Genomic DNA, 26,035 nt, shown 5'->3' with positions numbered 1-26,035 from the left:
GTGACCTTGTAGCGCTGTCTTGGGGATCTTACATTACTTACCTTGCAGTTTATTCCACTTTCATGCAGGTCAGCATTGACCCTGGACATTTTTCTTCTGGTGTTTTTTAGAGACAACAAACAGGTCAGTTTACTCTCATTGGTTTCTTTAAGCATGACCTTTCTTGCCTGCAGCCTTTTTATTGCCTTCAGGAGTTTTTCACAGGTGCATGAGCCATAATTGCTTGTACTTCGTTGAACAAGCATGAAAAAGCATTGTCTAGAGTGCTTCCACTAGTTCCCTGTAAAACACTGATAAGTTGCCCACTTCTAAAGTAGCAAGATACACTGCTTTGCATCTGCTGGGAATCGAACCTGGGTCTCCTGCGCGGGAAACAACAACTCTGACATTCAGCCACCAGTGAGTGAAGCTGCGCTGTGCTCGTGGCTCTGGGGACAGCTGCCGCTTATGAGGAACGACTAACATGGCCTTAAAAACACGACCTCTGCTGCATTGGCCGGGAATCGGACCCGGGTCTCCCGCGTGGCAGGCGAGAATTCTACCACTGAACCACCAATGCTCTATTTCTGCAAGAATTCTACGAATTTATGTGGAAAATGCATCTCTTCAACTGGGTAATATCGACCAATGCTAAAGCTGAACAACTGACAGACAAACTGATCAAGTTCCATGGGTATTTGATGAACTGATATGAGCAAAAGTGTCTCTGAGCAAAGGGGAGTGGGGGAGGTCAATATCAAAAGTGAGAGGCGTTAACTTCTGTGGCCACCAGCTCCCTTAAGAACCACAGGGCACCTCAGCCTCCTGGACTGCACCAGATTTGTCAGTTCTTGCTGGGAGTCATTACCCTGCTCTTCCAACAAGCCACTGTCCAACTGTGACCTTGTTCCGTTGTCTTGGGGATCTTACATTACTTACCTTGCAGTTTATTCCACTTTCATGCAGGTCAGCATTGACCCTGGACATTTTTCTTCTGGTGTTTTTTAGAGACAACAAACAGGTCAGTTTACTCTCATTGGTTTCTTTAAGCATGACCTTTCTTGCCTGCAGCCTTTTTATTGCCTTCAGGAGTTTTTCACAGGTGCATGAGCCATAATTGCTTGTACTTCGTTGAACAAGCATGGAAAAGCATTATCTAGAGTGCTTCCACTAGTTCCCTGTAAAACACTGATAAGTTGCCCACTTCTAAAATAGCAAGATACACTGCTTTGCTTCTGCTGGGAATCGAACCTGGGTCTCCTGCGCGGGAAACAACAACTCTGACATTCAGCCACCAGTGAGTGAAGCTGCGCTGTACTCGTGGCTCTGGGGACAGATGCCGCTTATGAAGAACGACTAACATGGCCTTAAAAACACGACCTCTGCTGCATTGGCCGGGAATCGGACCCGGGTCTCCCGCGCCGCGGCCTTGAATTGTTTAGCTAAACGGCCCTAAACCGTTTCCCATTCATTCTCAATGGTAGTGCTAAACCACTACGGATGTAATATACTTTCGGCCGCTGGCGCTCTCGTGGCGCTCTTCTGTGTTTGTGCACAAGCGCGGAGTTTGAAATCGCCATTTTCATTCCGCCTCGGAGAGTGAAATACAAAGATCTGCCTCGCTCGTTTTAATCAGCACATCTATCAAAGGTAAGTTACTTCATGTTTCATGTGTGTATAATACTTTAAAGCTTGTGATTAATGCTTTATAATTAAACCCCATTACTTGTTGAGCGATGTAACGTTAGTTATTGATTATAAGCAAACTTTACCCCGTCAGATTTTATTTACTATTAACGTTAAATCATCAAAGGATGATTTGCAAGCGAAGTTATGAAAGAACATGATCATTTTATATATTCATGTGTGTAGATTTTGTGTTACTGGGTTTAAAAATATTGTCAGTCAGTTTATTACAATGTTATGCTGATACATTACTTAGCAGCATCGGTCGTCGAGTTTGTGGTAAAAAAACAAGCTAAATAATGAATGAGCATGATTTTATTTTTATTTTTTATCTTTGTTTTTTTTACATTCATGTGAATGGTTTCCATGTAAAGCAATGTGCAGCATACATTTCACTAGTAATATTGTTATTTATTACTTTCTGGTAACAGTAATTAGTTACATTACTTTTTCCCCCATAAAATTCTTCTAGAATGTTGCTAACAACATTTTTCTGCCTTATCATTTGACCAAAATCCACACTGGATCACAGTCAGAAGTTATTAAAAACACACAATAGTGATTGATAGTGACATTCAAATAGAAGTGTTGTATTAATCTCATTAATTGTCATGTACATCTGGAAGCTAATTGTATTTTTTCTGTTACCTATACATATACGATTATAGTTTATGTGTTTTATCAAATCACATAAGTTTATAAGAAACTGTTTATTTTTCCAAAAGATTTTTAATTATAGTAATATAACGCTCCACATGCTGATCAGAGGGATGTTGGTGGGATGTAATGCCAGAGTAAAATAAAGCCACATATTTTTTCCTTACAAAATAATTTTAATGCAATATATATATATATATCTGCTAAATGTAAACTTTTCCATACTCCAAGCTCACCTGCTGCACTGGGGACATTACATGCATGTGTGAGTCATGAAAATTATGAAAATAAAGATAGGAATTATTTGATTGTTGGATTTTAAATCAACGGCATTGAGGCATCAAAAGTAACTAAGCTGTTTTATGGATGGTAACTATTACAAAACATTATTAGTAAGTAGTTACACTACTAGTTACTGGAAAAAAGTAATGTAACAGTAACTTAGTTACTGCCCAACACTGGTCTTCAGAGATCTATAGAACACTGTTCCTGCCCCACTCACTCTTCACCTCAGATTTGTTCAGACAATTAAATGTAATGAAACCAGTAGTGATATTTTTAGGTACTGAAAAGTATAAGTATCTTATTAAATGAAGCCTAAAATTCTACTTTTTTATTTCATGGTAGATCAAGATGCAGAAGAAAGTGCTGTTCTTCCCAGGGAGAATCTGTGTTGTGTTCCGCAAGGGACCACTCGGGTTTCTCCTCCAGGAGCCATCTAAAGAAGCCAGACGTATTAAGGATGACCCCACTCTGCAGGACAAGTCTGCGCCCATGAGAGAGGACCTTGTGCGGCAGAATGCTCGGTCTTTGGTCATTCAGAGAGGAGGGGATGCCTCTGACAGGAAGGAGGTCCTGGGAGAATACATACTGCAATTTGGAAAGTATAAAGGGAAGTCTTTTAGATGGCTTTTAGAGAATGATGTAGGGTACACTATGTATCTCATCAAGAACCTTCAGAAGGAGGAGGCATCCGGCATCCCTGTGGCTGAGGGGCATGGCAAGGACAGTCTACTGTCATTTGTTAATTATGCCCTAAGTTTTGAAGAGATCCAGTCTCTTCTCACCTATGAGGCCAGTGGAGTGGGTGTTGTGGCAGCCTCATCAGAAGATAACCAGCTGGTTGGCTTTGGTTCCCGGGCCAAGAGCACCTGGAAGGAGATTTGGGATAGCAGAGCTGATGGCTACGCAGACTTCATCATGAAGAAGAGCTGTGTCCAAGTGACACGCATGTACAAGCTGCAGCAATACCTGCGGAAGAAGCAGCAATCTGCCACTGCTTCCATACCTGCTAAACATACCCCAAGGGCCCCAGCAAAACCTATTGGTTGGTTATTCTATTAAGATTTATAATCTTTTTTTTGTTTTTTACATAAAAATTTACATTTATGTATGACCAGTAATAGTCTTTCATGCTTTTAATTCATAAAAAATTGGGCAAATAAACGATTGTCTGTGCAACAGTGATGGATGATGATGAAGAGCTGGAGAGAGCGATGTTGAGCATCTCACCCTCTAAGCTACAAGTGCAGAGCTGTAAGTATACTGTTATTACACAAACCAAATGTCAGTATTGATGATGACCTATGGTCTAACTTTTGTTTTTATTTACCTGTCTCTCAATTCATATCTCTGTGTTTGTGTGTAACCAGTTGCTGTGCCAGCAGCAGTAGCAGCAGCTGCCATACCCAGAGTGTCACCAGGAGCAAAGACAGGTTTTTAAATAAGAGGTTTCAGGACTGGAGTAAGATGAATTGCCCTCCAAAACTGAAACTCGACTTAAACTGTTATGTTGTTTGCGTTCTGGCCATGCTCCGGCCATGTTCCTCCAACAATATGGTTGTATGCTGGCATTATACTAACTGTCCTAAGGACTATGAATTCCAACCACGATGATGGTAAGTGTGCATTTTTCTTCTGCATTCATGTTGTTTTAAGGTACTAACACTTGAATGCATGCTTGTTCATTGTCATATTGCTCCTCCTGCTTAGACTAGTGAGTAGTGTTTAGAATGGTATATCTGCATGAATTCAATTACATTTTAAATAATTTATTAACAATTAAGATGGTGTCAAGGCACATTACAGAGTGAATCCCTCTTAACATTAGATTAATTCATATACATAACATATATTGAGGGATAGGTAGAGAAAAATAATATGGCAATGTCAATAATGGCATACATTTATATTACAGGTACATAAGTTTGTTACACAGTATATAATTGTACCATAAACATTTGTGAAATTATGATAAGCAGGAGAAAGAGACATATGGCTGTTTGAATTCCTACTGTACTACTACTATACTACTAACATATATTGCGAATTTTGAAGTGACTGATGATTTTGTCTCTTATAGTTCCATCACTGTCCAACCCAACTCCTTATACAAGTGCTGAATTGCAGGCATCACCAGTTGATGGTAAAAACACCAATCAAGGTCATGTTACCAAATTCTGTTTTTTTGTGTTGTTACATAAATATAATAATTGGTCTATTTGTGTTCTTGTAGCTCCAACCTCTCCAAGCATAAAGAGGAAGACACCTGTGCCCCTTCCAGCAGAACTGACGTTCCTAGTAAAGGAGAAAACGGGTGTAAGGCATAAGTCAACGCCAGGTATGTTTCCATTTTAGGGTAGGGCTGATGCTCAGTTGCACATCTGCTCAGTGCGTAGCAGATTTAGGTCAGGATCATTTTCACAAACATCCTAGATTTGCCATCATATCATGATGCTAGTAGTTTGTACAAATGCAAAACATAGGCTGCACTTTGTTTCAGAACTCTGCAAAAGTGCTGCTGTCACCTCTGCAAGCAAAGTGCTTGCATTTGAGGACCGTAGTGAAAATGGTAAGAATGAACAGCATGTAGACAACCCCTCTATTTTGTGAACTATAACTATGATGTTGTCTTAACTCTGCTTTAATCATGTAATTTATTTACATTATTTCCATATTAACTATGCAATCTATAAGAATAATCTGGGCATTACATTATTTTTGCCTATACATTTTTCTTTTTAAATCCTAGTTCCTTCAGCTCAGCCACCTGTTACTGTTCTCCTGCCTGTGCATGACCATGACATGAGCAGCTGGAGCTGTTCTCAACACCAGAAGCTGTGGATGAGGATGGAGCTTCAGGATCTCGGGCTGTGGCCTGGGTCTCGTCCAGTGCGTAACCCAGGGAACTCAATTTCACTATGGCGTCTTCCTCCACAACCTGAGCTTGTTGATATGGCGTCTGAACTCCCATCCCCTAACTTCTTCCAGCTACACCCATTTTTCATCTGGAAGCCGGAGGCTCACATTATGGTCAGGTTGAGAAACACTTACATCCTGCCATGTCTGCATGGATGTCCTCATCCACAGGTGGTCTCTGCAGGAGTGGGTAGGCCTCGGGTGATTGTTGGCACCAGTGGTCAGTATTACATCTTGTCCTCACGACTCTGTTGCAAGGCCTGTCAGAAGTACTGGTTTGCTGACAATCCACGATGGCTTGAGAAGCTGCCCAAGCGGTTTACCAACATTCTGCCTGCATTCCTGACGTACAAGAAGGCCATCTGCAAATCTGTGATGGATGAGCTGAGGCGCACTGGCAAGTCACCAACCGATATGGCAAACCAGGTGAATGAGCTACTGCACCTCAAGTACGAGCGAGCACATCTGGCATACCTGCATGCCATAGAAAGCATCAGGGATGCTGAGGCTGGCACATATGGACAGAGGACCATTGGGCAGTTCTTGAGGAAGGAAAGCACTCCACGTGCATTCGGGTCATATGATGATCAAGATGGCTGGTATGGAGTCTCCGTGTCCAGCTTCTACCTGACTGACTGCCTTCTAGATGAGTACAAACGTCAAGAGCCAGCCATGTCCAAACTCCTCCAGGGCACATTTGGGAGGGTCTTCAGGTCTGACCACACCAGGAAAGTTGCAAGAAAAGTAACGCTGGCATCTGGGGTCATGTCAAGTTATGCAATAATGAATGAGAACTGGCTGATTGTTTCCTGGGTGATGGTTCAGTCTGTACAACGATGCTGGAGTGGAAAAGGCAGGCTTCCACTGGATGGACAGGTGCGGACAGCCATCTTCTTTCATCACTGCCATGCAGAACACCAATGTCATGTCTAATAAAAAAAAAAATTGGTATAAAAAAACAATTAATAATCACAAGAGAGAAAATGTAAATAATTATTATAGAAAACATGTCATCAAATTGTAATTAAACAATGCAATATATTTTGATGTGACATCACCTGTATATTAATTATTTAAATTTGCTCTCTTGTCATCAGTCCATATTACATAATCAGGTGACTGTCACATCAATAATTGATAATTGTATGAAAGGACTCTTGAGTGTTTTTGTTGTTCCCACCCTGATGAAGGCTCACTGGCCATAACACGTTAGTGTGTAGTTTTTTGTTTTTAGATAAATACTTAAGCCATGATTGAATAAAAGCTTTTTATATATTATGCATAAACTTTACACCAATGGTAGCTTTTTGCATTCTTTGCTTTATGAAAAATCAGTTTCTTTTAAAAATAAACAAAAACATTCAAATAAATTTCATTGTTCTTCATCTTTGTGCCTTGCATTTAGGGATTGCTGTGCTCCATTTAAGATCCCAGACTGCATCCCTGCTGAACATCTAAACTGGGATGCCTGGAAGACTACCCCTTCCATTGTTGCTGGGGCCACCTCTGGACCGCTGGAGAACACCTGTGCCTCACGGTCATATTTCAATAATAACATTGTGGTGAAGCTGGACTTGTTCCACTGCCTGAGGCGTTTTTCACGGGAGAGCACCTCTGAGCATCACCCTCTGTTTAGCACTTTCTGCCAGCTCCTCTCTGCAGCCTTCTCTGTGGTGGATCAGGAGGACCTAGGGAGGCTCCAGGATGCCTATCGTTTCTGCGGTATCCATCCAGCCAATCCCACCAAACAGCACATACGGGAGCACTGCAGGACCAAAGTACCACAACCCACAGAGCTGCTAGACAGAGTGGAGAAAGTCCTAAAGCATTTTCACCTGGCCATGGACCCCAACAATGTTCCACTCTTCAAATCATCCATGCTGAAGACGTGGCGCATACAGAGAGTGCACATTCTCCGTGGTTGCCTCAGTGACCCTGAACTCTCAGAGGGCATAATGTACCGGTATGGTGGAACACTTCAACTTAATCATGTACCCGGTGAAGGCGCCAAAGTCCCCATCTGGATTCCTGTCAGAGGTACATCACAGCAAGAAGGGTACCACTTTCACCAGGCCCAATGGATCACAGGGACTCATGTCTCCACTGAATTGTTCCAGGCCCAGGGCATGACAGGGGTGGCACGGTGGAACCACCAACGTATGCTTGATCTTAAGCAGCCAGGTGTCATCCTTCCTGCTGTGTTTGATCCAGCTCTAATGGTTGAGTTAAATTCTACCTCCAAGAAAGTGACTGGGGAGGAGAAGTATCCTACACTTCATCTCTCTGACAGAGACACTGGAGAGAGGTTTGGCCTAGAGTACACAGAGCCAGGCTGCCGTCCAGTCCCTCTGGATTGGGACAAACACCGAACCCAAAAGAGAGGTGAACCAGCTGCTCTTTTGCCTCTTCCTCCTGTGCAGACACCCACTCCTACCCAAGTCCAAGCTCAACCTCCAGACACAGCACCTTCCTCCAGCCGGACACAGCTCTCTGACACAGCATCCCCTGGACCAGCATCATCCATCAGTCATTTGCTCTCTGCTGGTGAACCTCCTGCAGTGATGGGTAAGTTAACAATCTTTTTTTAGACATACACTTTTTAATGTAATAACATGAACAACTGAGGAACTATTATTGCTTTGTGTTCCAGAAATCTCACATGCTGAACCTGCTGCAATCCATATGGTACAGATGTTGTCACAAGGAAGCATGGGACCTCCAGTTAAAAGGGGTAAATTAATACCACTTTTTAAGAGTACAATTTTAAATATCAGTGTAAATGACACTTTGTTCTCCTCAACATCATCTTAGTAAATGAGTAAAATAACAACTTTTTCCTCTGTTCTAGAAACCTTAAATACTCCACCCATACCTTTGCAATCCTCACCAAGGAGTGCCCGCACTGGACCAATCAAGACTGGTGGACGAGTGTTCGTCTTGGACCATAAACGCTGGACATCACCAATGAAGGAGGCTATTGACAGCCTCCTAGACAAGTACCATGGACAGAAAGACATGTTAAAGCTTGTGGATCAAGACTATGCTGCTATGGTCCATCGGTCTGCCACAGATCCAAACAGTCTGCTTCACCCCACAACCAAGTACCACATAGCACAGTACATGAAAAACCTGGCTAAACAGCTGAACACAAGTTCATCAATGAACACAAGTCAAGAAAAACTTTTGGAGACACAAAAACTGTGGCAAAGTTTAACTGAGGAAAGCGAGACTGTCCATGTTCCAGTTGTAGAACTGCCACCAGCCATTGTGAATCCAGCAGTTCCGGTCTCTCAGCCAGCATCTGAAAAGCAAGTATCAAAAGAGAATGTACAGAAAATAGTACAGGAAATACTGCTACATCAACAGGAGCAGCAGCAGCAGCAGCAGCAACAAAAACCCAGACAGACGAAAAAATGTCTCGCATGTGGGCAGCCAAAATCCCGCTACCAAAGTGATGGATCATCAGTTCATCACTTTTATCAGCAAGGGCCTGTTAGGTATCACTATTGCTCCACAAAGGTGTTTAAAGCCTATGCTGCAGAGGGACTGACAAATCCAAGAATGGCCTTTGAAGAGTTTGCCCAGACTGACTTCTTTCAGCGTGAACTGCATCTTACAAAGCAAAGAGTAGAGGAAAAAGCTGAAAAGAAGAGGAAACTCTCGGATCCTCAACCTCAGGGAAGAATGTGCCGTTTCTGTCGCACAGAGCTAAGGCAGGGCCCAAACAGCAAGCACATTCACACAGGGTTTCCAGGAGTGGCAGGAAAATACATTTACTGTCCAGCTAAAGTCCTCGCCTTATACAAAGACAGAGGCATGACACAGGAAATGACATGGAAGGAATTTCAAGCTTCATCATTTTATGGAATGGAAAAGGAGAGGTGGGCAGCAGAGAGAAATAAATAGAAATTCATATTTTAATCATCTGTTGTTTTTTTATGTTGCTCCATTGCTTTCAATTACATACACATTTTTAATCAGTCATTGTTTTTATGTTATTCATATCCTTCCCTTAACATTTAGAGCACATGTGCTCTAAATGGAGCATATTCTGGTAGATTTCAGCTGTTTGTAAATTGTGATGTTTAATCTAATTTATTTTATTATTTCCTTGTGTTCATGTGTCTAATTGATCTTGTTCTTTTTTTTCTTGCAAAGGATATGTATATCGGAACTGATAGTTATTACCCATTATACATTTATTTTCATACTTGTGTTAAGTCACTATTGTTCTACTTCTACCCAGCCCCATCCCATTGCTTTGCTTTTCCTTATACTTGTTTATGTATATATGTATAGATACTTTTTTCACATGTTTGAGTTGATTTAATAAAACACAGAATTTAAGTAAAGAACTTGTTTCAGGTGATTTCATCTTGAAAAACTTATTTTTAATTATAAACACTAATTGATTAATTATAAACAGGTTGTTTTTCATTCGTCTTCATCAACTTTGAATGCAAGTATAACTCTTGATTTATACATGATTTATGCAGAGTAACATAGTACAGTAGTCAACATTTGAATCAAAACCTTTCATCAAAGTTGTCCTAAAACCTTCTTTTCAAGATTTTTTCAACTTAATTCATAGTACTACTGTCAAAATGTTTTGCTCCACTTCAGATCTTGACTACTATTTACTATTTTTACATACTATACTTTGGCCCTTAATCTTTAGTGGCTTTTCCATTTAACCAACCTCAAGGCATGCAGAAAGAGATGACCTCAAAAGAGTTTAAAAAGTCTACATTTGACAAGATGGAAAGCCAGAGATCGGCCACTTGGTAATATTTAACTCATGTATATACAGTTTATTTTTTAGTGTGAGATTATAATGTCTCTATATTGTCAGAATTCTGTTTTTCTTTCTTTTTTACTTAACTTAGAAAGTGCTTAAAGCATTTATAGAAAATGCAATTTAAAATTACAAATTGTTTCAAGGATGCAGTGTTCTACTTCATTTGAGTAATATGTTTGAATATTTCAGATTCTGTGGTGTTGGAAACACAAAAGATTATCTAAAATGTAACGAATTATTCCATAAATCACTTGTCATACAGTACTTGAATATTACTCAGTTTTTACTAAATTAAAATTATTCTTCTTTACATTTCAAAAGCCATTTAATAGAAACCATTCATGTGTAATATAACAATTATTATATTTATTCATGTTTCCATATAAACATGTTATGTGTACTATTATTATTTTAATACTAGTCATTTATTCATAATCCTTTGCTTTGTAAACCAAAAAAAAAAAAAAAATACATAGATTTAAAATACTTTGCAGCTGTAATGTATTGTTTAATATTATAATTTTGTTTGATTAAAAAGTACAAAGCTGAGTGAAATAATGGTTTAGACCTGTGTGAGTGGGATTCGAACCCCGGTCCAAATAAATGCATGAAAAAATCTGATTGGCTGTGACGTAATTTCCGCTCTTTGGCCAGCTGCTGCAGTCTGATTGGCTGTCAGCGCATGACAACTATTCGCGGCTGGCCCCCGCGTGGCAGGCGAGAATTCTACCACTGAACCACCAATGCTCTATTTCTGCATGAATTCTACGAATTTATGTGGAAAATGCATCTCTTCAACTGGGTAATATCGACCAATGCTAAAGCTGAACAACTGACAGACAAACTGATCAAGTTCCATGGGTATTTGATGAACTGATATGAGCAAAAGTGTCTCTGAGCAAAGGGGAGTGGGGGAGGTCAATATCAAAAGTGAGAGGCGTTAACTTCTGTGGCCACCAGCTCCCTTAAGAACCACAGGGCACCTCAGCCTCCTGGACTGCACCAGATTTGTCAGTTCTTGCTGGGAGTCATTACCCTGCTCTTCCAACAAGCCACTGTCCAACTGTGACCTTGTAGCGCTGTCTTGGGGATCTTACATTACTTACCTTGCAGTTTATTCCACTTTCATGCAGATCAGCATTGACCCCCTGGACATTTTTCTTCTGGTGTTTTTTAGAGACAACAAACAGGTCAGTTTACTCTCATTGGTTTCTTTAAGCCTGACCTTTCTTGACTGCAGCCTTTTTATTGCCTTCAGGAGTTTTTCACAGGTGCATGAGCCATAATTGCTTGTACTTCGTTGAACAAGCATGGAAAAGCATTGTCTAGAGTGCTTCCACTAGTTCCCTGTAAAACACTGATAAGTTGCCCACTTCTAAAGTAGCAAGATACACTGCTTTGCTTCTGCTGGAAATCGAACCTGGGTCTCCTGCGCGGGAAACAACATCTCTGACATTCAGCCACCAGTGAGTGAAGCTGCGCTGTGCTCATGGCTCTGGGGACAGCTGCCGCTTATGAAGAACGACTAACATGGCCTTAAAAACACGACCTCTGCTGCATTGGCCGGGAATCGGACCCCGGTCTCCCGCGTGGCAGGCGAGAATTCTACCACTGAACCACCAATGCTCTATTTCTGCAAGAATTCTACGAATTTATGTGGAAAATGCATCTCTTCAACTGGGTAATATCGACCAATGCTAAAGCTGAACAACTGACAGACAAACTGATCAAGTTCCATGGGTATTTGATGAACTGATATGAGCAAAAGTGTCTCTGAGCAAAGGGGAGTGGGGGAGGTCAATATCAAAAGTGAGAGGCGTTAACTTCTGTGGCCACCAGCTCCCTTAAGAACCACAGGGCACCTCAGCCTCCTGGACTGCACCAGATTTGTCAGTTCTTGCTGGGAGTCATTACCCTGCTCTTCCAACAAGCCACTGTCCAACTGTGACCTTGTAGCGCTGTCTTGGGGATCTTACATTACTTACCTTGCAGTTTATTCCACTTTCATGCAGGTCAGCATTGACCCCCTGGACATTTTTCTTCTGGTGTTTTTTAGAGACAACAAACAGGTCAGTTTACTCTCATTGGTTTCTTTAAGCCTGACCTTTCTTGCCTGCAGCCTTTTTATTGCCTTCAGGAGTTTTTCACAGGTGCATGAGCCATAATTGCTTGTACTTCGTTGAACAAGCATGAAAAAGCATTGTCTAGAGTGCTTCCACTAGTTCCCTGTAAAACACTGATAAGTTGCCCACTTCTAAAGTAGCAAGATACACTGCTTTGCTTCTGCTGGGAATCGAACCTGGGTCTCCTGCGCGGGAAACAACAACTCTGACATTCAGCCACCAGTGAGAGAAGCTGCGCTGTGCTCGTGGCTCTGGGGACAGCTGCCGCTTATGAGGAACGACTAACATGGCCTTAAAAACACGACCTCTGCTGCATTGGCCGGGAATCGGACCCGGGTCTCCCGCGTGGCAGGCGAGAATTCTACCACTGAACCACCAATGCTCTATTTCTGCAAGAATTCTACGAATTTATGTGGAAAATGCATCTCTTCAACTGGGTAATATCGACCAATGCTAAAGCTGAACAACTGACAGACAAACTGATCAAGTTCCATGGGTATTTGATGAACTGATATAAGCAAAAGTGTCTCTGAGCAAAGGGGAGTGGGGGAGGTCAATATCAAAAGTGAGAGGCGTTAACTTCTGTGGCCACCAGCTCCCTTAAGAACCACAGGGCACCTCAGCCTCCTGGACTGCACCAGATTTGTCAGTTCTTGCTGGGAGTCATTACCCTGCTCTTCCAACAAGCCACTGTCCAACTGTGACCTTGTACCGCTGTCTTGGGGATCTTACATTACTTACCTTGCAGTTTATTCCACTTTCATGCAGGTCAGCATAGACCCTGGACATTTTTCTTCTGGTGTTTTTTAGAGACAACAAACAGGTCAGTTTACTCTCATTGGTTTCTTTAAGCATGACCTTTCTTGCCTGCAGCCTTTTTATTGCCTTCAGGAGTTTTTCACAGGTGCATGAGCCATAATTGCTTGTACTTCGTTGAACAAGCATGGAAAAGCATTGTCTAGAGTGCTTCCACTAGTTCCCTGTAAAACACTGATAAGTTGCCCACTTCTAAAGTAGCAAGATACACTGCTTTGCTTCTGCTGGGGATCGAACCTGGGTCTCCTGCGCGGGAAACAACAACTCTGACATTCAGCCACCAGTGAGTGAAGCTGCGCTGTACTCGTGGCTCTGGGGACAGATGCCGCTTATGAAGAACGACTAACATGGCCTTAAAAACACGACCTCTGCTGCATTGGCCGGGAATCGGACCCGGGTCTCCCGCGTGGCAGGCGAGAATTCTACCACTGAACCACCAATGCTCTATTTCTGCATGAATTCTACGAATTTATGTGGAAAATGCATCTCTTCAACTGGGTAATATCGACCAATGCTAAAGCTGAACAACTGACAGACAAACTGATCAAGTTCCATGGGTATTTGATGAACTGATATGAGCAAAAGTGTCTCTGAGCAAAGAGGAGTGGGGGAGGTCAATATCAAAAGTGAGAGGCGTTAACTTCTGTGGCCACCAGCTCCCTTAAGAACCACAGGGCACCTCAGCCTCCTGGACTGCACCAGATTTGTCAGTTCTTGCTGGGAGTCATTACCCTGCTCTTCCAACAAGCCACTGTCCAACTGTGACCTTGTAGCGCTGTCTTGGGGATCTTACATTACTTACCTTGCAGTTTATTCCACTTTCATGCAGATCAGCATTGACCCCCTGGACATTTTTCTTCTGGTGTTTTTTAGAGACAACAAACAGGTCAGTTTACTCTCATTGGTTTCTTTAAGCATGACCTTTCTTGCCTGCAGCCTTTTTATTGCCTTCAGGAGTTTTTCACAGGTGCATGAGCCATAATTGCTTGTACTTCGTTGAACAAGCATGGAAAAGCATTGTCTAGAGTGCTTCCACTAGTTCCCTGTAAAACACTGATAAGTTGCCCACTTCTAAAGTAGCAAGATACACTGCTTTGCTTCTGCTGGGAATCGAACCTGGGTCTCCTGCGCGGGAAACAACAACTATGACATTCAGCCACCAGTGAGTGAAGCTGCGCTGTACTCGTGGCTCTGGGGACAGATGCCGCTTATGAAGAACGACTAACATGGCCTTAAAAACACGACCTCTGCTGCATTGGCCGGGAATCGGACCCGGGTCTCCCGCGTGGCAGGCGAGAATTCTACCACTGAACCACCAATGCTCTATTTCTGCATGAATTCTACAAATTTATGTGGAAAATGCATCTCTTCAACTGGGTAATATCGACCAATGCTAAAGCTGAACAACTGACAGACAAACTGATCAAGTTCCATGGGTATTTGATGAACTGATATGAGCAAAAGTGTCTCTGAGCAAAGGGGAGTGGGGGAGGTCAATATCAAAAGTGAGAGGCGTTAACTTCTGTGGCCACCAGCTCCCTTAAGAACCACAGGGCACCTCAGCCTCCTGGACTGCACCAGATTTGTCAGTTCTTGCTGGGAGTCATTACCCTGCTCTTCCAACAAGCCACTGTCCAACTGTGACCTTGTAGCGCTGTCTTGGGGATCTTACATTACTTACCTTGCAGTTTATTCCACTTTCATGCAGATCAGCATTGACCCCCTGGACATTTTTCTTCTGGTGTTTTTTAGAGACAACAAACAGGTCAGTTTACTCTCATTGGTTTCTTTAAGCCTGACCTTTCTTGACTGCAGCCTTTTTATTGCCTTCAGGAGTTTTTCACAGGTGCATGAGCCATAATTGCTTGTACTTCGTTGAACAAGCATGGAAAAGCATTGTCTAGAGTGCTTCCACTAGTTCCCTGTAAAACACTGATAAGTTGCCCACTTCTAAAGTAGCAAGATACACTGCTTTGCTTCTGCTGGAAATCGAACCTGGGTCTCCTGCGCGGGAAACAACATCTCTGACATTCAGCCACCAGTGAGTGAAGCTGCGCTGTGCTCATGGCTCTGGGGACAGCTGCCGCTTATGAAGAACGACTAACATGGCCTTAAAAACACGACCTCTGCTGCATTGGCCGGGAATCGGACCCGGGTCTCCCGCGTGGCAGGCGAGAATTCTACCACTGAACCACCAATGCTCTATTTCTGCAAGAATTCTACGAATTTATGTGGAAAATGCATCTCTTCAACTGGGTAATATCGACCAATGCTAAAGCTGAACAACTGACAGACAAACTGATCAAGTTCCATGGGTATTTGATGAACTGATATGAGCAAAAGTGTCTCTGAGCAAAGGGGAGTGGGGGAGGTCAATATCAAAAGTGAGAGGCGTTAACTTCTGTGGCCACCAGCTCCCTTAAGAACCACAGGGCACCTCAGCCTCCTGGACTGCACCAGATTTGTCAGTTCTTGCTGGGAGTCATTACCCTGCTCTTCCAACAAGCCACTGTCCAACTGTGACCTTGTAGCGCTGTCTTGGGGATCTTACATTACTTACCTTGCAGTTTATTCCACTTTCATGCAGGTCAGCATTGACCCCCTGGACATTTTTCTTCTGGTGTTTTTTAGAGACAACAAACAGGTCAGTTTACTCTCATTGGTTTCTTTAAGCCTGACCTTTCTTGCCTGCAGCCTTTTTATTGCCTTCAGGAGTTTTTCACAGGTGCATGAGCCATAATTGCTTGTACTTCGTTGAACAAGCATGAAAAAGCATTGTCTAGAGTGCTTCCACTAGTTCCCTGTAAAACACTGATAAGTTGCCCACTTCTAAAGTAGCAAGATACACTGCTTTGCTTCTGCTGGGAATCGAACCTGGGTCTCCTGCGCGGGAAACAACAACTCTGACATTCAGCCACCAGTGAGAGAAGCTGCGCTGTGCTCGTGGCTCTGGGGACAGCTGCCGCTTATGAGGAACGACTAACATGGCCTTAAAAACACGACCTCTGCTGCATTGGCCGGGAATCGGACCCGGGTCTCCCGCGTGGCAGGCGAGAATTCTACCACTGAACCACCAATGCTCTATTTCTGCAAGAATTCTACGAATTTATGTGGAAAATGCATCTCTTCAACTGGGTAATATCGACCAATGCTAAAGCTGAACAACTGACAGACAAACTGATCAAGTTCCATGGGTATTTGATGAACTGATATAAGCAAAAGTGTCTCTGAGCAAAGGGGAGTGGGGGAGGTCAATATCAAAAGTGAGAGGCGTTAACTTCTGTGGCCACCAGCTCCCTTAAGAACCACAGGGCACCTCAGCCTCCTGGACTGCACCAGATTTGTCAGTTCTTGCTGGGAGTCATTACCCTGCTCTTCCAACAAGCCACTGTCCAACTGTGACCTTGTACCGCTGTCTTGGGGATCTTACATTACTTACCTTGCAGTTTATTCCACTTTCATGCAGGTCAGCATAGACCCTGGACATTTTTCTTCTGGTGTTTTTTAGAGACAACAAACAGGTCAGTTTACTCTCATTGGTTTCTTTAAGCATGACCTTTCTTGCCTGCAGCCTTTTTATTGCCTTCAGGAGTTTTTCACAGGTGCATGAGCCATAATTGCTTGTACTTCGTTGAACAAGCATGGAAAAGCATTGTCTAGAGTGCTTCCACTAGTTCCCTGTAAAACACTGATAAGTTGCCCACTTCTAAAGTAGCAAGATACACTGCTTTGCTTCTGCTGGGGATCGAACCTGGGTCTCCTGCGCGGGAAACAACAACTCTGACATTCAGCCACCAGTGAGTGAAGCTGCGCTGTACTCGTGGCTCTGGGGACAGATGCCGCTTATGAAGAACGACTAACATGGCCTTAAAAACACGACCTCTGCTGCATTGGCCGGGAATCGGACCCGGGTCTCCCGCGTGGCAGGCGAGAATTCTACCACTGAACCACCAATGCTCTATTTCTGCATGAATTCTACGAATTTATGTGGAAAATGCATCTCTTCAACTGGGTAATATCGACCAATGCTAAAGCTGAACAACTGACAGACAAACTGATCAAGTTCCATGGGTATTTGATGAACTGATATGAGCAAAAGTGTCTCTGAGCAAAGGGGAGTGGGGGAGGTCAATATCAAAAGTGAGAGGCGTTAACTTCTGTGGCCACCAGCTCCCTTAAGAACCACAGGGCACCTCAGCCTCCTGGACTGCACCAGATTTGTCAGTTCTTGCTGGGAGTCATTACCCTGCTCTTCCAACAAGCCACTGTCCAACTGTGACCTTGTAGCGCTGTCTTGGGGATCTTACATTACTTACCTTGCAGTTTATTCCACTTTCATGCAGATCAGCATTGACCCCCTGGACATTTTTCTTCTGGTGTTTTTTAGAGACAACAAACAGGTCAGTTTACTCTCATTGGTTTCTTTAAGCATGACCTTTCTTGCCTGCAGCCTTTTTATTGCCTTCAGGAGTTTTTCACAGGTGCATGAGCCATAATTGCTTGTACTTCGTTGAACAAGCATGGAAAAGCATTGTCTAGAGTGCTTCCACTAGTTCCCTGTAAAACACTGATAAGTTGCCCACTTCTAAAGTAGCAAGATACACTGCTTTGCTTCTGCTGGGAATCGAACCTGGGTCTCCTGCGCGGGAAACAACAACTATGACATTCAGCCACCAGTGAGTGAAGCTGCGCTGTACTCGTGGCTCTGGGGACAGATGCCGCTTATGAAGAACGACTAACATGGCCTTAAAAACACGACCTCTGCTGCATTGGCCGGGAATCGGACCCGGGTCTCCCGCGTGGCAGGCGAGAATTCTACCACTGAACCACCAATGCTCTATTTCTGCATGAATTCTACAAATTTATGTGGAAAATGCATCTCTTCAACTGGGTAATATCGACCAATGCTAAAGCTGAACAACTGACAGACAAACTGATCAAGTTCCATGGGTATTTGATGAACTGATATGAGCAAAAGTGTCTCTGAGCAAAGGGGAGTGGGGGAGGTCAATATCAAAAGTGAGAGGCGTTAACTTCTGTGGCCACCAGCTCCCTTAAGAACCACAGGGCACCTCAGCCTCCTGGACTGCACCAGATTTGTCAGTTCTTGCTGGGAGTCATTACCCTGCTCTTCCAACAAGCCACTGTCCAACTGTGACCTTGTAGCGCTGTCTTGGGGATCTTACATTACTTACCTTGCAGTTTATTCCACTTTCATGCAGGTCAGCATTGACCCTGGACATTTTTCTTCTGGTGTTTTTTAGAGACAACAAACAGGTCAGTTTACTCTCATTGGTTTCTTTAAGCATGACCTTTCTTGCCTGCAGCCTTTTTATTGCCTTCAGGAGTTTTTCACAGGTGCATGAGCCATAATTGCTTGTACTTCGTTGAACAAGCATGGAAAAGCATTGTCTAGAGTGCTTCCACTAGTTCCCTGTAAAACACTGATAAGTTGCCCACTTCTAAAGTAGCAAGATACACTGCTTTGCTTCTGCTGGGAATCGAACCTGGGTCTCCTGCGCGGGAAACAACAACTCTGACATTCAGCCACCAGTGAGTGAAGCTGCGCTGTACTCGTGGCTCTGGGGACAGATGCCGCTTATGAAGAACGACTAACATGGCCTTAAAAACACGACCTCTGCTGCATTGGCCGGGAATCGGACCCGGGTCTCCCGCGTGGCAGGCGAGAATTCTACCACTGAACCACCAATGCTCTATTTCTGCATGAATTCTACGAATTTATGTGGAAAATGCATCTCTTCAACTGGGTAATATCGACCAATGCTAAAGCTGAACAACTGACAGACAAACTGATCAAGTTCCATGGGTATTTGATGAACTGATATGAGCAAAAGTGTCTCTGAGCAAAGGGGAGTGGGGGAGGTCAATATCAAAAGTGAGAGGCGTTAACTTCTGTGGCCACCAGCTCCCTTAAGAACCACAGGGCACCTCAGCCTCCTGGACTGCACCAGATTTGTCAGTTCTTGCTGGGAGTCATTACCCTGCTCTTCCAACAAGACACTGTCCAACTGTGACCTTGTAGCGCTGTCTTGGGGATCTTACATTACTTACCTTGCAGTTTATTCCACTTTCATGCAGATCAGCATTGACCCCCTGGACATTTTTCTTCTGGTGTTTTTTAGAGACAACAAACAGGTCAGTTTACTCTCATTGGTTTCTTTAAGCCTGACCTTTCTTGCCTGCAGCCTTTTTATTGCCTTCAGGAGTTTTTCACAGGTGCATGAGCCATAATTGCTTGTACTTCGTTGAACAAGCATGGAAAAGCATTGTCTAGAGTGCTTCCACTAGTTCCCTGTAAAACACTGATAAGTTGCCCACTTCTAAAGTAGCAAGATACACTGCTTTGCTTCTGCTGGGAATCGAACCTAGGTCTCCTGCGCGGGAAACAACATCTCTGACATTCAGCCACCAGTGAGTGAAGCTGCGCTGTGCTCATGGCTCTGGGGACAGCTGCCGCTTATGAAGAACGACTAACATGGCCTTAAAAACACGACCTCTGCTGCATTGGCCGGGAATCGGACCCGGGTCTCCCGCGTGGCAGGCGAGAATTCTACCACTGAACCACCAATGAACTATTTCTGCAAGAATTCTACGAATTTATGTGGAAAATGCATCTCTTCAACTGGGTAATATCGACCAATGCTAAAGCTGAACAACTGACAGACAAACTGATCAAGTTCCATGGGTATTTGATGAACTGATATGAGCAAAAGTGTCTCTGAGCAAAGGGGAGTGGGGGAGGTCAATATCAAAAGTGAGAGGCGTTAACTTCTGTGGCCACCAGCTCCCTTAAGAACCACAGGGCACCTCAGCCTCCTGGACTGCACCAGATTTGTCAGTCCTTGCTGGGAGTCATTACCCTGCTCTTCCAACAAGCCACTGTCCAACTGTGACCTTGTAGCGCTGTCTTGGGGATCTTACATTACTTACCTTGCAGTTTATTCCACTTTCATGCAGGTCAGCATTGACCCTGGACATTTTTCTTCTGGTGTTTTTTAGAGACAACAAACAGGTCAGTTTACTCTCATTGGTTTCTTTAAGCATGACCTTTCTTGCCTGCAGCCTTTTTATTGCCTTCAGGAGTTTTTCACAGGTGCATGAGCCATAATTGCTTGTACTTCGTTGAACAAGCATGAAAAAGCATTGTCTAGAGTGCTTCCACTAGTTCCCTGTAAAACACTGATAAGTTGCCCACTTCTAAAGTAGCAAGATACACTGCTTTGCATCTGCTGGGAATCGAACCTGGGTCTCCTGCGCGGGAAACAACAACTCTGACATTCAGCCACCAGTGAGTGAAGCTGCGCTGTGCTCGTGGCTCTGGGGACAGATGCCGCTTATGAAGAACGACTAACATGGCCTTAAAAACACAACCTCTGCTGCATTGGCCGGGAATCGGACCCGGGTCTCCCGCGTGGCAGGCGAGAATTCTACCACTGAACCACCAATGCTCTATTTCTGCATGAATTCTACGAATTTATGTGGAAAATGCATCTCTTCAACTGGGTAATATCGACCAATGCTAAAGCTGAACAACTGACAGACAAACTGATCAAGTTCCATGGGTATTTGATGAACTGATATGAGCAAAAGTGTCTCTGAGCAAAGGGGAGTGGGGGAGGTCAATATCAAAAGTGAGAGGCGTTAACTTCTGTGGCCACCAGCTCCCTTAAGAACCACAGGGCACCTCAGCCTCCTGGACTGCACCAGATTTGTCAGTTCTTGCTGGGAGTCATTACCCTGCTCTTCCAACAAGCCACTGTCCAACTGTGACCTTGTACCGCTGTCTTGGGGATCTTACATTACTTACCTTGCAGTTTATTCCACTTTCATGCAGGTCAGCATTGACCCTGGACATTTTTCTTCTGGTGTTTTTTAGAGACAACAAACAGGTCAGTTTACTCTCATTGGTTTCTTTAAGCATGACCTTTCTTGCCTGCAGCCTTTTTATTGCCTTCAGGAGTTTTTCACAGGTGCATGAGCCATAATTGCTTGTACTTCGTTGAACAAGCATGGAAAAGCATTGTCTAGAGTGCTTCCACTAGTTCCCTGTAAAACACTGATAAGTTGCCCATGTAACAACAATGAGTTTTACATAGTAATTAACTCAAATGATATATAGGGAATTTGAATAATTAATCAAGAATTTGATTAATATATATCTCAGATGACAGTTACATTTAATTTTATTGATTATGAAAAATAGCTCAATTGCCAATACCAATACTAATCACAGGGCACTGTAATTTACTCATTAATATGTCAATATTACATTCTTCATATCAATTATTGTGATCTCTTACTGTAAATTACTGCAGATCAAACCGGGGTATGTCCAGCACACCACTGTAGACCTATCAATTTTCAATAAAGTTATCACGCCTTATAATTCAAGGAAAAGTATTCTCTGGCCATGAAAATATTATCCTATCCTTATGATAAATTTAGTTTCTAAATTTAGAGCTTGTAGCTAAAGATCAGACACATCTCAGTGACTCGTAATGTGAGTGGGGTGGAGTCCAAAGCCAATCATTTTATATATGAGTTTTTAATAATTAAACTAGTAATACATCAAACTACAAATCACACAGAGTAAATATGCGTACGACAATACAAACAGTAAGCTTTATACAATACATAACGAATCCAAATAAAAGAGAGAGAAAGAGAGAGAGAGAGAGAGAGAGAGAAAATAGAATGGAATCACATAAGGAGCTCAGGTATGAAAATCATAGTCAGTAACTTTTAGAAGCCAACAACAAATCAGATCATAACAACACTTTAAAGCAGCATTTAAATCTCCATAGAGAAAGTGATACTTGCAAAAGGTGTCCCATGTGAGTGTGGCGTGAGATCGGCGTCGAGCTTGTGAGCTTTGCGCGTTGAAACAGCCATGTGCCATGAAACGGAGGCCATGTGACGCGCGTGCACGCTGCGCTTGGCGTGAGCGTGGAGCACGTGGTCCTTTGTTCTGTCCTCGCGCGGTATTTGAAAGGTTCAACAAACATTGTTCCAGAATTCGTCTTCCTTGCGTGGGAGAGGCGAATAGTTTAATAAACTTAGTAAAGAAAAGAAAAGAAAACGAACGAAACGAAAGCTTCCAAAGGAGCCATTAAAATGGCTTTTTCTCTCAGCCCCTGTGCTGAGGGGGTTCGCGCTATGAGCGCGGCCTACGGCCGCGCGGAAGCAACGTTGGAGAGCAGCGTGTCCGAGAACGGAGAAGAGAAAAAAAAAGAGCAAGAAGAGACGGGTGGACCTTGTTTGGTCAATTCTTATAGCTTGAAATAGTTCACGCCCATTTTCGAGGGAGCATCCAATGAATGTCCGCGATCTGAAGCGGAGGGAAAGTTCCTTTGTCTCGGTTGAGACAACCCCTGATGATTTAGGGCCTGTCCGATTTCATCAGGAATATTAAAGCAAGTTCATTATTCCAGATTAAATACATTTTTCATTACTTTGCTCTAGATAAATGGGTTTGTCAAAGCATGACGATTAGAACAAGACTAGACATAATATATATATGACCAAAGATCTAATTTTTAGATCGAATTACACATTTAAAGATTTGTTTAACACATGATAACACTGCAGATGTTGGGAAACATCTAAATGTACCAAAAGGGAATACGTAATACATTTATAAAACATGAAAACAGAAAGTTAATGAATACATTCCATAGAATGCATTGTTCAAAAGAAGCCAGTGACTTGGCTTCTCTCCTGTCCTGTGTGGTCGTAAACTTTACGACCTGCAAAAGTGGGGGTTGCAGAAGCATGGCTCTCTTTGAGGAAGTTAAAGTGAGGAAAGACATTTCCTAAAGTATAAGCTTGCAACTTATACTCTTCACATAACAAGGATTAACCATTTTATGCACTCCATAAACATAATTAAAATACATATTAATAATAAAATGAATGTAAGGAACTTATACGAAAAGTTCCTTTGTCTCCAGTGTTGGAAGAATTTGGGTTGGGGGTTTTCGTTTCTTCTTTGAAGCTCGCATGGGCATCGTAAATAGTTTAAGTCCAGCCAGGCTGGCATTTAGTACCAACAGTCTGAATTTATAAAACAGAATTTAACCCATGAATCGCTGACCTGCATATCTGTTACATCTCCCCCTTTCGTCAGATGAAGTCCCTGTGTGGACATCATCGGACGGCAATCATCCCGGATGGGCAGATGACAGGTGAATCGTGATGGTCATGCAGCAGGTGGGTCATGATGACAGGTGGTTCCTGAAGCTGAGGATTCAGCTTGGTGAGGTTCGGTATTGTCTTTGACTTTGCGTCCCTTTTCCGGGGATTCCATCGGAGACCTCCAGCCACAGTTGTCGTGAGTTTGGCTGTAGAGGTTTGCATCTCGTTGAGTATCCTGTATAGGATGAAGGTCACGCCAAGAGTCAGGGCGGGACCAATGACGGTGGAGATGCACCGTGCAGTGTCGGCAGCAGTCCAGGCTAGGACCGCAGATGACTGGTTCAGAATGGGCTGTCGAGACAGTGCTTGGAGGGCTGTATCGACAGGAGTAATGTCAATGTGTTGGGTGGTACCTTTCAGTACTTGGTCCAGCAGGTTGGCACGGGTGGCGGTGTCATGCTGGTCGTAGGTCAGCATAGCTGAGCGCACAGGAGTGTTGACGAGCCATCTGTTACCCACAATCTCTGCTTGCGTTTCTGTGACTTGTGTACGAGGCTTGGCTTCGGCAGGGCAGCGCGTATCGCTGACCCAGGGTTGCAGCTCGCAGATTCCTTCAGAGTTGTGTCTGAGGAAGGGTTTGCTAAGGCAGAGATAATGAATGTCTTTGGTTAAAGTACACATGTGCATGTTTGGGGCCAGGTACAGCTGTGTGTTGCTGTCGTGGTAGGCCACCACATTTGGAATGTGTGTTTTGGTGTGGGTGTTGCTCTTCCACATCCTGACACTGACAATGTCTTTAGGTCTGTAGACTTGGTTTGACTCGCTGATGAGTTGGTTCAGGAGCACGTTCACTTCTCTCTGTTTGGGGTTTACGTGCCGTAGGAAGGCGCTATCCAGAGAGTTGGCCAGGTGCATTCGTAGCAGGTCAGCTGGCATGGTGATGGTGTAAGACAGCACAGTTAACACAAGGCTTAAGGGTATCATGTATGGTGGGGTTTTACTCGTGGTTAGGCTGTCTTTGGAGGAGCTAACCTCCCACAGCATGTCTGTTGTTAACGCTGTAGGCAGCTGAGTCTGGGTAAAGTTCTTCTGGAAGACAGTAAACAGTGGTTTCAAGGAGTTTACAGTCTGGTTCGCTGCATTGACACTGGACATAACAATGTTAAACATTCTGGCGGCAGCAGCAGCGGCTCTAAGCAAAGCTCCCGGGAGCTGTTTGGAGCGGTGGTGGTGTCCACCTAACTCCATTTGTGTAACCGTCACTTTCTCATATTGGCTGAACAGGTGTTTGACATCGGCCTCAGTGTGAGTGAGGGAGTCCTCTCTCCATCGGAACCTTGTACAGCTGTATTCGGTTACAGTGCTGGGGTAGTGTGCCCTGTCATCGGTAGTCAGGAGTCTCAGCGGTTTTCTCGGTGGCAGCTGTCCTCTCTTTGGCTGACAGCACAGCACGGCAAACCACAGCAGCATCCTGGTACAGATAATAGGGAGAGAGAGAGAGAAAGGGGAGAAAGAAACAAACAAGGCCTGTCTTTGGTTGGACAGGACAGTCTCTTTGCTTCGTGGGCGGCGACTGGGTTTAGATCGCCCTCGCCCATGTTTTGCCACATCTTGCTGCTGGCATGACGCTTGCCTCAGTGTTGTGTCAGTGGCTCTGGTGCTGCGTGGTGCAGCACATGCTGCGTCATGGAAATATATTGGCCTTATCCCCCTTTTGCTCCGTGGCATTACACGCCCTGGCATTGTGATGTCAGACGGTGCACAACCCACAATATTGTTCTGTGCACGCAGCATGGTTAGTGTATCATGCAGTGGTCTGGGGCTTTGGTTGTCAGTGACTGTAGACTGGTTGCCAGGGTGGATGGAGGGGTCTGAGAGGTGGTAAAACAAAGTCATTATCAAGGTTTCAGAAGCCCGCATGTCCGCTATGTTGGTCTGTGTAGACAACGGAGCCTGCGTAAGCGATTCTGAGGTAGGCAGTTTAGCTAGTAAAGTTCATGTGCTGTGTGTAATCACTTCAACCTTGAATGTGGGTGGGTGGGTTGGGAGTGACCACAGAATGTTGTTTAGTGTGCCAGTTTTGGCAAGGGTGTCAGTGTGATCTTTAAAGTCCTCGTCTAGACTTGGTAACTTTGAGTGTCCTTTTACCTTCTTCCAGTACACGATCACATTGTGTGTTTTTGTGATGTTATCACATTGCTGGAACAGGTGTTGGTGTTTGACATGCTTGTTTGCAAGTGTGAGTCCGAGTTCCACACATTCAGGTGAGGATTGGAAGAAACCCAGCGTGTGGTGTAAGGTTTGACCACCTTGCAGGTTGAGCCGAACAGCGACCCCTTTGGTGTAAGCTGGTACCACCGTACCCTGTTTGTTGACTAAGGTACAGAGGCTTGAACTTGGGCCTGTTGTTAGGGCGTTGTACTCATGGCTGGCTGCTGGGGTTCCCGTGACCTCTGTGACCTGACCGTCTGGCTCTGTGGGAGTTCCCGTGACCTCTGCGACCTGACAGTCTGGCTCTAGCAACCTGTGTGGCTGGAGAGAAAGAGGTTCTCGCACTTGAGCAAAGTCTTTTAGCTGTTTGAAGTTCAGAAAAGGGTCAAAGTGTTCTAGCAGGTCTTTGTCG

General features: G+C 43.9%; 1 protein-coding gene across 1 annotated transcript; it reads left to right on the top strand.

The window, feature by feature from the left end:
• Positions 1–1,391: 1,391 nt before the first annotated feature.
• On the top strand, positions 1,392–9,852 carry LOC127979570 (uncharacterized). The gene is made up of 11 exons (XM_052585106.1): positions 1,392–1,629; positions 2,950–3,649; positions 3,787–3,858; positions 3,975–4,037; positions 4,685–4,747; positions 4,838–4,942; positions 5,354–6,233; positions 6,346–6,396; positions 6,926–8,085; positions 8,171–8,251; positions 8,369–9,852. The coding sequence occupies exons 2-11, from the start codon at positions 2,956–2,958 to the stop codon at positions 9,424–9,426; spliced, it is 4,227 nt and encodes a 1,408-aa protein (XP_052441066.1). The 5' UTR covers positions 1,392–1,629; positions 2,950–2,955; the 3' UTR covers positions 9,427–9,852.
• Positions 9,853–26,035: the final 16,183 nt, after the last annotated feature.

This window comes from Carassius gibelio, chromosome B19 (genome assembly GCF_023724105.1).
Source record: "Carassius gibelio isolate Cgi1373 ecotype wild population from Czech Republic chromosome B19, carGib1.2-hapl.c, whole genome shotgun sequence".
Taxonomy (NCBI): Eukaryota; Metazoa; Chordata; class Actinopteri; order Cypriniformes; family Cyprinidae; genus Carassius; species Carassius gibelio.
The sequence above is the reverse complement of the archived record's forward strand: the minus strand, read 5'-3'. Positions and strand labels throughout refer to the sequence as shown.